We start from the raw sequence: 14,175 nt of genomic DNA on the forward strand, positions 1-14,175 counted from the left end.
TGCAGCCCACCCTGCGGCCGCGCGCTCGGGCTGCGCTCGCTGCGCTCCGGAGTTGGGCAGCCTGCAGCCGGCGGCGCGCAAGAACGCACGGGTCCCAGGGGCGTGGGGACTGGGGCTCCGCGGACCCCAGAAGGGGTTTCAAGATCTGATCTTTGATCTGCAGCGTAGTGAGAAAGTAAAGAGCTGCGGCGTGCTGGGTGGGTGGGTGGGTGGGTGGGGGTGCCCCCTGCATCGCGGAGCCTGCCCGGGGCTGCGAGGGGCTTTGCGGGCCGCAGCCTGAGGGTGGGTGGGGGGCACGAGGGGCAGCCGATCTGTCCAGGCGCCCCCGGGGGCGCTGCCTGTGAAGCTGTCCTGCGAGCGAGCGCCGCTCAGCGCGCTTCCGTGCCAATCCGCAGCGCGCGATCACGCGTGGGCGGCGCAGCCGGGAGGAGAGACGCCGCCGCCTCCCGCGGCCGCCCCTGCTTACGGGGAGATCGCCCGACAGTTCGCACGGGGCCGCCGCTCTTCGCCCCCTCCTTCCGCACCTATTATTCTCAGTTCACCGTGTTGGTTTGGATTATGTGGATCTTCACCCTTTGCTTTGACTAGAACAGCAGGACGTGGTTTAGAAAATGCAGGGGGGAGGGGCCTACACTCGGGGACTCCGGTTTAATAACCACTCCGAGTTTGAAGCCTTATTTGCTGAGATGGCTTTGCTTCCCTCCACCCGCCACATGGCATTCAAAAGGAGTAAACATTCTTGGCTCACATTCTTAAAACTTCCCTGAATAAAATACTTGGTGATGGGGGAAAATCAGCCCTGTGCAGGCTGGAGAGAAATAAGCACAAGCCTTCCTCTTTGCAAAGTTTGCCAGCTCTTCAGGACTTTATAAAACTTATTAGCCAGACTCTTTACGTGATAAAAGTCTCTTTTAAAGCAAAATCCCTGTATTAATGCTGGCTGTAGAATCTTCGTGCCCCTCTGCCTCTCTGTAATTAACTTAGTTTCTTCTCGCATACCCTTTTGTGGGGGATGGTAATGGACCACCCTTTTTGATCTCATAGAAAGCTGGTAGGAGACAGACTAAAACTGTCTGACCTCAGAAGTTTCCTGGAGAAAACCTCCTGCCAAGTTCCAAGAACTACCTGATGCTAAGCGGCTGGCAGCAGACCTTGCGAGTGAATTCAAGGGCCACTCAGGAATCCACGCCATCAGTAGGACCCGGAACGTCCCCCAGGACTGATGCAGTAGTGGCTGGGAACTTTTATGCTTTCCTAATATCACTTTTTTTTATTATTAAATCATTGGAGAAGAATTAGCTATGGCTTTCAAAGTCTTGAGAAGTAACTTTCTAAGACTTTTTACCTTGGTGGAAAATGGAAGAAACTTTTCACACCACCAGTCAACCCTTTATTTGAAAAATCTGTGGGGAGCTACTTGCACACTTGGTAAAAGCCCTTTACTGACCCTCCCTGGTGATAAAATCCAGATCTCTGTAAGCTGAACCAAAAAGGGACACCTGAATCTGTTCTTCTAAATCATTCCTCCGAAAGGGCTTATTAAGTATTTTAAGGAAAAAAATAAATGTATGTTACAAATAAAGTCAAGGATCTTGACAGAAAATTACTTGTAAAACTTAGTGTTCATCCAAGAAATACAGAGTTCCCCTCTTACATACCAAATTTTGCCAAAAAAAATCATTGGAAAATGATTCAAATCAAAGGTAGTCCACATCACAGATTTCTTAGTAAGTAAATGTCTGTAAAAACTTATCGAGTTTTGATGATTTGTGGAAAGTTTTATTAATATTTTCTTGAAGATTTTATGACTTGGAAAATGTAACTTTCAAGAACACTTATTACTGTTTCCATTTGCACTGAAGTTAGTAAATCAAATATACTGTGAAAGTATGTTTTGCCTTTGAAAAGCCTCTGCATATGTAACTGATTATTTGATATTTATATAGTACATATATTTTATTTCAGAAAATTTAGCAAGTTTATGTAACAATTTTAATAGTTAGGGATAGAGAAAATGTCTGTGAAAAAATATTAACCATGATTAGACTAGTAAACAACACCAAGAAATTTGAATATTCAAATATAAGTAGTATAGAAAAAGGGACAAAGAATCTTACTAAATCTGATCTTTAAAAATTGATTAAGAGACAATAAATTGCTTACATGAGAAAGGAGTGACCCATAATTATATGCAAGTAATTAGAAATCTTAATTGCAATGTTCCAGACACAGTATGTCATGTTTAATAAATGCCTTTTTCAAGTTACGATTGTGTACAATATCTTGTTTCAAATGTGTATACATACTGGATTTTGAGTACTTATTGTGGTAGTTCCCTATTTCTACTATTTTGTGAGGGAAAATTAACTTTCATAAAGGATAAGCATGACATAGCACATGCAGCGGTGTATTGTCACATGCAGCTTCCCTCGTATAGTCCTAGTCACTTGTGAATTACATATATCCAAATGACTTTTGCCTTAAAGTGGGCAGAAAAACTAACTTTAGATCTTTATAAAAGGAAAAACGCATAAAAGTGAAATACTTCTAGTTGTAGCAAAGCTCTTTTATATGTATAAACTAAAGTTATTGGTACAACATTTAATATTTGTAAGTTTATAATTGCTCATTAATGACAAGGACAAAAATGATGTGATAAGTGAAGCAAAAATGAGAACAAGGTATCCAAGTGAGCATTTCACCAGTTGAATTTATAATTATCAATACTTTAAGGAAGATACAAATTCAGAACAAATTAATTTTGTGATAGATTTTGAGAGGTTACAAGACGTTTCTTTTCGGCACAATCAAAATATTATCATAGCAATTCAAATTGTCAGTAAAAGCTTAAACAAATTTGCTGATAATCCTGTTAATGACCTAGGTCAAGTGTTAACTGTTGTGGGTTATAAAATAGTGAAATTAAGGTTGCTTCTACCTGCAGGCAAATAGCACAGTTATAAGTGTGTTGGGGGGTGAGGGGCAAGCTTTTAGGAAAACTATTAAATTACACAAATGTATAATGCATTCAATTATTTCATCTAACATGAAAAAGTGCTATTGAAAGCAAATGCAAACATTTTTAAAAGCCCAATAAAGATGAGAGCATAGGTCTCTATTAATGTTTTAATTTTAATAGTCTCTTATTTGATACTTATTTGAAAATTGATGCTGATTCAGAGATTTTTGAAAGGAAAACTCCATTAAATACGTATTGTTTTTAACATTTGCCTACTATTCAAAGAGAAACATACAGTGTTTGTCTATAAGTTTTACCTTAACCTTTAACTAATCGCATATTCTCCTCTAGTACTTGCAAGATTTATGTTCAAGGAAGTGCATTTTGTAGAAACAACGTCTCAGTCACTCCAAAAGAAAGTCTTTAAGTAGTATACGAATATGTAGATTTAATTTCATTAAGCTTTATTTTGAAGACCCCAGTTTTCAAAGTCATGAGTTCTACGGGTAAATGTTAAATCTGATTTGTGAACACTTTGGGATGGAAAAATGTTAACTGCATGGCATTTGCTTCAGATGGCTTGAAACGTACTGATGTGTTTACAGAGTACTTTGTCTAATTCTAGGAGACTAAACTAATAAGAATCAATACCTCAGCTTTATATTGCTTTAACTTCTTCCCAAAGTTCTTCCTATTTACCATTATTACAATCTGTCTGGTGGGTAGCAAATATATGTTTTCTGACAAAAAGATGGCAAAACATTCAAATTTTGCGATGAAAAGTAGTTGATTTTCTATTAGAAGGCTTTTTTATGTGACCAGAGAAACTTGATTAGATTTTTAAAAGTTTTTGTAAAGTTCTGCTTGAGTAGATAGGCCAATTCTTTCTGTTAGTGATTGTTATAACTAAGAATATCTCTTATTATTTTGAAGCCAATAATCACTCCAAATCACTTTCCTCAAAGTATGTCACGCAGCCACTACACTTTGATGGCTAAATGGAAAACTCAGTTATTTCTCTTATCAGGAAATATTGGTAGTTTGATGTTGACATTAATGATCAAATCCAAAACTGAAAACATTTCATAATGATATATTTTTTGTCAATGAACAAAATGGCCTGGTTTTGTTTTTTTATTTCTGTTGTGCCTGACATCATAATAGACTGAAGATATGTTTTAGAAAATATTCACTAGTAAATCTCTAGACAATTTTCTATAGTTTTGAAATATAATTTTGAAGGAAATTCATATTTTCTTCTTTAAATTTCAAAAAATGTATCAAAATGCTACATAGATATGATTCATTTTATCATTTACTCCCATTAGTGGGGTTTAAGAAGAATTGTTTTGTGTTCAAATTACTTTGTTATAAGAACTGCATAAAATCTTCATATGTTCTCACAATTTATGATTTTTATATTAGCAAACTCAACTACTATGAGCCAAGTTATTGCATTAATATTTATGCCTCACTCATATGATTACCTAATTTAAATCATTCATTTAAAATTTCATTTAAGCTTCCCATTTGAGTTCAGAAGGGAAAGGAGACACCCATAGGATGCAGTCAGGAAGGAATAAACCCATGAACAATAGACAAACTTTTATCCAAAGAAATGAAATGTAGCTGTATTCGTTTTCTGAGTATATTTCACCTCCTATTACATATTATTAATGTAAACCTGACGTGGACTTATATACAGACATGCCGGGGTGAGCCTTAAATGCAATTAACTCTTGACCATTCTTCTTGCATTAAATTCATGCTCATTAATTTTACATTGATGTGAATAAGATTAAGGAGTCATCTTTTGCAATTGACTTAAAGGTTATATTTTCTACAAAGCAATGACTCTCAGTTATATTCTTGTGCATTATTAATTCAGTAATATCCATTATCTACATAGTTTTGTACACTCTATTACAAAAATGTGATTTATTGTGGCAATGTGGGTGCTTTAATATTATTTTCTAGTTACTGTTGATACTTTAATAGGGTCAGAAAACAAAATAGATTGTTAAAAAACATGTTGCACTACTGATATGTTAGGTATACAAATAATTACCCTTGTGTTTTATTTATGATGAATGACTTACTTTCAAAAATATTTTATTTGTTTATTAAAAATCATTTGAGAGCAAGATGATTGCTTTTCATTCTCATATTCAAAATTTTTCAAATTTCTCTACTAATGTTACAGACAGAAATTTAATGAAATTTGCCACATTGATAAAGGTGATGAGAAAGGAAAAATAAAATTAACCTACTGTAATAGTAGTGAAAATGGGTTATCAAATATAATAACTTTATGTTTAATTTATACTTAGTATTTAATAGCTTACAAATATCTTGCTTTTAATTGTGTTTTCAAAGTAATGTACACAGTCTAACATAGGATTGGCTCAACAATATCTGGTTTTGGGGAATGATCTATGTCTAAGTGTGTTGGTTCTTCACTTGCTCAATATTGTAAAATACATTGCTAACTGATGTAAGTTCAAAATCATTAACAAGAAATCAAAGTTGTAAGTGTTGCTCTAACGCATTCAATTATTTAGAAAAGTTTGTCTTAAGACTTACTGGTTGCATTTTCAAATCATTAAGAAGAGATTGCAGAAGGCATGTGGAGAAAAACGATTTATCTCTTCGTACACAACTGTATAAGAAAAAGTGTTGTGCTTGATACAGGCTTGCCCAATAATGCATTGGACAAGAATGAAAGCCCAGGACGAGGAAAAGGGACCCGACACCGAGGGAATAGCATTTGAAACATACAGACATTCTGTCTTAATTTGCTTTTCAGTTATTTACTACATCTATCCAGGAATTGTTCATTCGTGATTAAATATATTCTCCTATTTGTATATAAGCTACTAAACAGAATCCCATTTAGGCTTATTGTAAATTCCTGCAAATATTACTTATGTTAATGTGGCTTATGCTGCTCATTAGAACCTGTACTGCAGAGCAAACGGTCTCCTAGCGGGATGTACATCACTTCAACACGGCAGTTGCACACACACACACACACACACACACACACACACACGTGCCCGCGCGCGAGCACTCACACACCCCTTTGCTCCAACAACCTGAGTTTCCTTTCGTCCATTCACAAATGCCACGATACTAAGTAGAACAACCTGTCATTACCTTTAAACATACTACAGAATCCACAGAAAAGGATTGAGTTTGCTTTCAAACTTCTCAGAGTTCCACATGGTCATAATTAGAAAATAAAATACCGCCTTGGCTATTTGGCAATTAACATACTGGGTTGTAAAACTGGAGCATTTTCGTTCTTTCTGCCTCAAATTGGCAAACAGCGTAATTGCTTGAATTGGTGTAAGATTAAAAACACACTCCGAAGGTCGTGACAATCCAGAATTATCTTCCGAAGTGCGTTAGTAGACGGCGGAAGCTGCAAGCCGCCTCTGGCTCGCTCTCGGCGCGGGAAGCTGCGGGGCGACGCGGGCGGGCGGGCGGGCGCGGGAAGCTGCGGGGCGACGCGGGCGGGCGGGCGGGCGGGCGGGCGGGCGCGGGAGGCCGGCGGGGACCCGCGCTCGGCTCGGCGGTACCTGCTTACCTTCGTTGGGAGGCTGCAGAGTCAGTTCCCCGAAGCAGCTGAGCAGAGAGCAGCCGAGCAGGAGGAGGAGCGCGCGGTGACAATCCATGTTGCTGGGGCAGAGGGCCGCGAGAGGAGCATGTCTCCAGGAAGCGTGCCACCGATGTGAGCGGGAGCCTCCGACCGACTGCCGGGGAAGTTACCATGCTCCGCGCGCAGGCTGATGTCAAGTTTGACACTGGAGATAAGGAGGAGTCTGGCTGCCTTTCCGCGAGCCTCGCCGGGACGTCCCCGGGTCCTAGTGCCATCGGAAGCGCGCGGGGAGCAGGGCAGCTCGCGCCCAGGAGTGCGCCGCCGCACAGACCCGCTGCGCGAAGGGGTGCGGGTGGGAGTGGGGCAGTCACCCGTGGGGTGGCGGGCACTGCGGGGGCGTCGCGCCGAGGCGAGCAGAGCACCCCCCTTTGCTCTCCGTGAAAAGCCGCTGTTTTATTGTTTGCTGTGCAGGCTCTGTGGCTTAATTTCCTGAGGAGAGCAGAAAGGCTGATAGGGCTGTCGCGTGGCACCATGAGGGAAAAGAAGGCGGAATGCCGCAGAGCTGCTCGTTATTAAAGCGGGGGTGGGGGTCATTTTAAAAGGCTTCAAGGATGATTACACATTTGAAAGGAAAAGTAGCATTATTCTTCCACTATGTTTAATGTGATCATAACTCACTTTGTGGTTCAGGAAGACATTAATAGACACAGTACATCAGAAAGTCCCTTCAGGTCTACCAAGAAGGACACCAGGCTTTTAAGCAGCTCTGACAGCGATTTCAGTGCGTGGAGGGTACACTTAGGTTTTCAAACTGGGAGGTGATTTTCATCACCCTAAAGTGAACGATCCTAGCCCTAGCAATCATGGTGGGTGAGCCTTCATCGCTGACCCATGCTACAGTGGTGACACCATTTAAACCTAAAGTTTTCAGCAATACTCGACGAAGTATAGATTCCCTCCCCAATTAGCAGTAGCATACTGTGGCTTGGAGAGAGAAACGATGCATAATTTATAGGGCCCAGATCAGCATTTTAAGAAACAACAATCTGGTAACATCTCAATGTTTGTTTTTGTTTTAATATCCCAAATTCAATTACTAAATCCTAAGGTCCTTGTTCATTGTTTCTTACTTTATACTATGGTTATAAATGGCCCTGAATCTTCAACTATCTTGTTGGACATCATAATCACAATCTATTTCAGCCAAATAACATTATAATTTAAATTTTAAGAAAAGTACTCACTTCTCTTATAAATATCCTCCAGAAAGGATTACTCACATATCTTCCCACCCAACTATATTTTTGTGTTCTGAAAAGAATATAAAGTTATTATACTGTTTGCCTAACTCCAAAAAAGGAAAAGTATATCGACAGAACTAAGATGCATGACCAATTTTAGAGCTCTAGAAAATGGAAAAGACAGAAAGTTGAAAAGGTCCTTATACTAATATATTCATTTCCTGAATTCTATGGTTTTATTGAGAAACAAAATTTGCACCCAAATTCAAAGCCTTCTGATATGGTAGTTGGGTGCAGACAGGTCGAAGAAGCCAGGAAGAAGACAAGGACCATCTTCACTTCTCGGTGTGTGCTTTGTCTGATTTCTGACTTCTTCCCACATTATGTCCCCAGGAGACATCGAACCCTCAAGTGCCAAGTCTAAGAATTAAAAATAATGAGATAGTGCACAGAGAATGTACATGACAGTGACTTTGTGGTGATGCTGAAAGCTCCAACAGAACACTTCCATTATTCTAGTCTTAGATCTGACTTTTCTGGAATTTGGGAAGAAACGAAATCTTATCTGAAGCTGACAATATAAGAACATTCCTAAAGATCATGCCGCTGAGTTGTCGCGAACATGTAGTTTCCCCCACCATCCCCCATTACTTTTCTTTCCACACTTGAAAATGGTTGTGACTGAAAAGAGGATTCCTGTTTGAAGACAGAAACAAGGAGGTGATAATGAGTAAGAAACAATGCCATAACGTGCACAATGCAGGCTCTCTCCGTCTCTGCTCTTTCTAAGTCCAGAGGCAGGAGACAGCAAGAGCTCCGGGGTCTGAGCACAGTCCTAGTCAGAGGCTGAAGAGTGATGACCACAAACAGAAGAATGATTAATTTGGCCACAGTAGGAGTGAGAAGATAGAAGTTAGGGGAGCAGATTTTCATCAACAAAGTGTTATTTGGGCTGACCAGATAGCTCAGCAGACTAAACCACCTGCTTAGGTAGGTGCAGGGACTGGGATTCATCCCGGGTATGCCATGCCGGCCCCGTCCCTGGGACATGCTGAGACAGACATTGAGACTGGGCGTGGTGGCAATGCCTGCAGTCCCAACTCTTGGAAGGCTGAAAACAGAAGGATCACTATGAGTCCAATCCAAGTAGTGAGATCCTGCAGACCCTGCACAAAATATATTTTAAAAACAATAACAATGAAGTGTTATTTGATAGCAACTTGAGGAATTAGTAAAATTTACTAAATAAAGAATAATTATGAAGGTACTGCAGTCAGGGAAAATGGACATTACACAATCAAAGTAAAGTCCAGGTGAGCACAAAAAAGCAGCACATGATATTCATGAAATTAAGAATAATTGTGATACAGAAAGGGTGAGGATCAGAAGGTGTGGGGACAAATAGGGACAGAGAACCAGAAATGTTCTCCAGAGGGCAGGTGCAAAGGTGGACCGAGATCTCTGTGCCACTGCATCAATTATTTTGTCATGTATTCTAAAGAGAAACATCAAAACCATTTAATCAGTAATAAATAATAGCTGAGGTTTGTCAATACCATGAAATATTTAGTCAATAGCTGTCCTAGTTACTTTCCTTACATTGCTGAGACAAAATACCTGATGCTCAAAATTAAGAAAGGAAAGGTTTGTTTCACTTACAGTTTGTGGAAATGTCAGTCCATAATCAGTGGGCTCCAGAGCCGAGTAGCACGGTGAGGGGCAGCAGTCCAAGGCAGCAGAAGACAGAAAAGGAAGAAGAGCAGAAAGAGGGCAAACTCCTTTTCCTCCCTTATGTTCTAAGCAGGCCAGCTCACCTACTGCAGAGGGAGCATGCATACCCTCTCCACGCCTTCCTCGTGCACAGGTTGAGAATGCTTAAAAAGTGAGGATCCTGGCCCCTGCTGAGTCCCATGCATAAACTTTTAAACTTCTCAAGTTGACACAACCATTACACTCCACACTTTGTCAACTTGGCAAACAGACACATTCCTTTACACCAGTTTCCAGATACAAAGACATTCTTATTTTTATCATTTTACAACTTGATCATAGGTTTAACAATCCTTCAGACCCAGTATTAAGACCACCAAAATTACATTACATTAGAGAAGTAACATTTTGCCCTTGGCTAGCCAAAGACTTATGTAGATCCCTTTATGGAAAAGACATTTAGTCCGTCTGAAAGAGTTGCCCAAGTCCCAACAGGTTCAGCACTGCTAAAATGTCCATGTCCCAAGTGTTCTCTGGGATGCAAGGCAAATGCTTAGCTGTCCATCTCTGCACAAATGAAAAGTGAAATGCTTCTAATGTTCAATGCACAAGATAAATATTTTCATTCAAAAACTTATAAACAAGGGTACAAAGTAAATTGGGAGCAAAGCAAATCCAAATTCGAGCAGAGCAAACATTCAGTCCTGTGCAGCATCTAAGGCAATCTGTGGCAAACTGTGAGCTCCCCAGGGCCTGAGAGGCCCTGTCCCTATGGCACAGCACTTCTGGTGCTTGTCTTTGGGGCCTGCTCTTTTCCTCCCATGCTGGTTTTCTCAGATGATTCATGTTTTTGGCTTTTCCAAATTTCTGGGGAGTCTACTTCACTTTTGTCTTCACCTTCATATATCTTTACACTCTGTCCTCTCAGGGGTATACTGTCTGACCTCCCAGGCCTTCTGAAATTTGGATGGAAGTCTTCCTAACACTGCAACTCTTACATTTTGCATAAGACCTACTACCAGCACCTTGTGGATGATGCCAAGGTCTGCTGCCAGCTTGAAAAGTATTCAAGCTTTCCTGTCTCTTGGCTTTAGGGGTCAAAAGCCTGGATCATTGGGAACTCTAAATCCAGTTCTCAGGAACAAATTTTCTATGTTTTCACTATTCTAAAACATGGTGTTCTGTGACTTTCTTCTGAAAGCAAAGTTGTTCACTTTTGAAGTTTTAGTACCATCAGGTCATCTTTTATGTTCTTCTGTTCCTTCTCCAAAAATAAGACCTGGCTGTTCTATCTTTTCAGAACACATCTTTTTTGAGCTTGACTTCTGCCAACATTTCAGATCATCCTGCTGGACTCTTTGCCCTTGATTCACAATCTAAATCTGGCTAAAAGCTCCCAACAATAGCCATGCCACTGTCTCAATATTAGAATGCCTTGAAATTTCTTCTGCCAGATTAATGATTCCACTACCCTTAATCTTAATCTCAGGAAAAGTCTCTGAGCATGAACAAAATGCAAGCAAATTTTCTGCCAAGACATAAAACACATCATCTGGAGTCCAGCAGCCAATGAAGTCCTTCCAGCAAAACTTTATGAGCCTGATTGTCTCAATATGTTTTTCTCATTGCTGGGACAAAATATTCATTACCCAGACTTAAGGAAAGAAAGGTTTATTTAGCTCACAGTTTGTGAAGGTTTATATAATTGACTGGTTCCATGGCAGATTGGCACATGGCAGAGGGCAGCAGTTAATGGTGGCAGAAAACGGCAAATAGGGAAGAGCAGCAGCAGCAGTGGGCAAGCCTCTCTCCCTACCTTATATTGTGTTCAGGCGAATTGCCTCAGGGTGGGGAAAACACTCATGCCCATAATTCCAAGAGAAATCACACCCATAATCCCTGCATTGGATCCTGATTTAATCACAAACTCTAGAAGCCACCCCAGTGACTGCATGAGGCTCTCCGGGGGCAACTAGAAACAAACCATCACACTGGTCTTTATCAATATATGGTCCTCTGAGCGCTGACCAGAATTTTCCATACAGAGCAGGTTAACAAGTTCAAGTTCCAGCTTTGCTCTTTCAGGAAACATCTCAGAGCCCTCAAATTCTTCCCATAAGCCATTCCCAAAGACTCTTGAACCTCATGGTCTGGTGTAGTCACAGCAGCAACCTCGTCTCTGGTACAATGCTCTGTTTTAATTACTTTTCTCTCATTGCTGAGACAAAATGCCCAATGTCCAAAATTAAGGATGCAATGATTTATTTTTGCTTATAGTTTGTGGAAGTTTCAGTAACCAACTGGTTCTGAAACAGGATGGCATGGCTAAGAGACAACTGTTCCAGGTGTCAGAAGAGAGCAAAAGCAATGTGAGCAAAAGCAGTGGGGAAAGTAAGGCCTTCCTCTTCCCTTATAGTACAAGCAGGCTAGTCCCACTAGGGTGGCTGTGTCACTCACAGCATCTCAATGCACTCCTCTTTCACAGATGAGGATGTTTACAAAGTGAGGCCCCTGTCCCTCTGGTGATATCCTTAGTTAAAATTCTAAACTTCTCGAGTGGACATAATGTATCAATCATCGAAAGTGGATAAAACCATAGTACCACACATGGACCGTCTTGTACTCAAGTATTGAGGTGGTTCATTAAAAAGTGATGCCTTCTTTCCTGCCACAACACAATGAATCTGAATCTATGAGACTGGAGCAGATTTTCAGATGACCCAATTGGTCTTCAAATTCTGAGAACCTCTACTGGGCAGGAAGGAGAAAAAAGTAAAAGTAGCATTTGTGGCATAACTCATCCTAGGAGTTAAAAGACAGCTTGTTGGAGGAGATGGCAACTGAATGGAATCTAGAAAGTGGAGTTGTAGAGAGAAGTTTTCTCAGTACAGAAACAAAGGATGAAAAGCAAGGTTCCTAGAGGCAATGACCTATGTTCTATCATTACAGCACTGATGTGCAAGCGGTGGCCGGAGGATGGGAAAGAGGCAGGAGTATTGAGAAATGAAGTCATGTGAACTCTCCTTATGGGCATGGGCTGTGGTGTGATGCAGGGCAGGAAAGAGATAACGCAGTTTGCATCTGCCGAGGTGTGTGGCTCGATGCTCTCCCAGAGTCGCATGTGGTTCTAGGTGGGGCTTTTCAGAGGTGACTTCAGCAAAGGTGTGTGATGATGAGATTAAGATTTTGTGGTAACTAAATCAGCCTACTGAATAGTTTGGTATAGTTCTGAGTGTGGATGATGGGAAACCTGCCCTGCATGTCAGTGCTGCCTACCCTAAGGACTTGTAGCCTACATAGAACATAAAGAACAGAAAGAGGGCTGCTGTGATTGATGCTTCTTCACTATGCATCTGCTTTGCTGCCTTCTGCCCACCATGAACTATTTCTCCTCCATGAGGCCCCCTAGCATGATGACTCTCTCTTTCACTTTCCTTCACATGAAAAAAATTCCTGTATTTTATTTTTTAATTGAAATACAATGGTTGTTTTTGTTTGTAGGGTGCATTGCTATATTCAGTGTATGTATAAAATGTGTGATGATTTATTTGTGGTCAATAGCATTTGTGGTACTTCAAATATTACCATTTCTAGGTGGTGGACACCTTCAAACTCTTCTATGTGTATTTGGTATGTGTAACTAATTGTCATAGATCATATCAACTGTATGTGTCATGCAACATACTTCCTCTCCCAGCCGTGCTTCTAACCACTGTCCACCTCCTCACTCTTCTCTGTCATCCCCTCCTGTTTCAGACTGTAGCAACCGCACCCCTACATTTCTTCTCTGTTCACCTTGCATATATGAACGAAAGCATCTCTTCTTGTGGCTGGGTTCTGTGGCATTCATCACAATATTCTCCAGTTCCGGGCTGGGGAGATGGCTCAGTAGAATAAGTGCTTCCCTGGCAAGCGCAAGGGTCTGAGTTCAATCCCCAGTTCCAGAAAAAAAAAAATTCTCCAGTTCCTTCCACATACAACAAGTAACAGGATTTCACTATTTTTGATAGCTGAATAATATGCCATTGTGCACATGCATTTTTGTATTTCAAGAATCATTTACTCATAGTTGGACACGTTAGTTAATTTCCTATTTTGGCAATTGTAGATAGTTCTGAAATGCAAATAGCTATGCTTGTATATCTTTGACAGCAGTTTCATTTGATTTCAATGCTTACTAAATAATGGATTTCCTTAAGAAACATTTGATACAATGGTTGTAAACATACTGGTAGTTACAGAGCTATAATTTGGATTTCAAATACACAGCAAATGGGAAGTGTGGAAGTGAAAACAGTGAGTGTGACGTGCTTTCAGCAACATTAGCTTACAGGAAGGCAAGCTTAAAAGGCATGAGAAGCAAGATCCTGTGAATATTATATGTGGAAGTGTTTATATATTTTTCTGTTATGAGCTTATGTGACTAGGTAATACAGTAAACTGATAAGAACCCAAACTTGGCATGTGGGGGAGTGGTGGGAAACTAAGGAACTCTGTTCAGGGCGTGCTGAGATACAAATTCAGCTAATCAAACCAGGACTTTGATGTAAACATCTGAGAAGAAACGTCAAAATATAAATTACAAGTTAGAAAATCATCAGTAAACTGAAAGTGGGGGTGCACACCTGTAATCCCAGCACTCAAGAAGTTTGTGCTCAGCCTGG

General features: G+C 40.6%; 1 protein-coding gene across 1 annotated transcript in view; it reads right to left on the reverse strand.

Moving 5' to 3' along the window:
• The window catches only part of Epha3 (EPH receptor A3), a 383,817-nt gene extending 376,959 nt beyond the window's left edge, over positions 1–6,858 (reverse strand). Inside the window, exon 1 of the mRNA XM_023719233.1 lies at positions 6,549–6,858. Within this exon, the coding sequence (XP_023575001.1) occupies positions 6,549–6,636 (88 nt within the window). The 5' untranslated portion in view covers positions 6,637–6,858. The remainder of the gene's footprint in view (positions 1–6,548) is intronic.
• Between the last annotated feature and the right edge of the window lie 7,317 nt (positions 6,859–14,175).

This window comes from Octodon degus, unplaced genomic scaffold (genome assembly GCF_000260255.1).
Source record: "Octodon degus isolate 3935 unplaced genomic scaffold, OctDeg1.0 scaffold00066, whole genome shotgun sequence".
NCBI classification, from domain to species: domain Eukaryota; kingdom Metazoa; phylum Chordata; class Mammalia; order Rodentia; family Octodontidae; genus Octodon; species Octodon degus.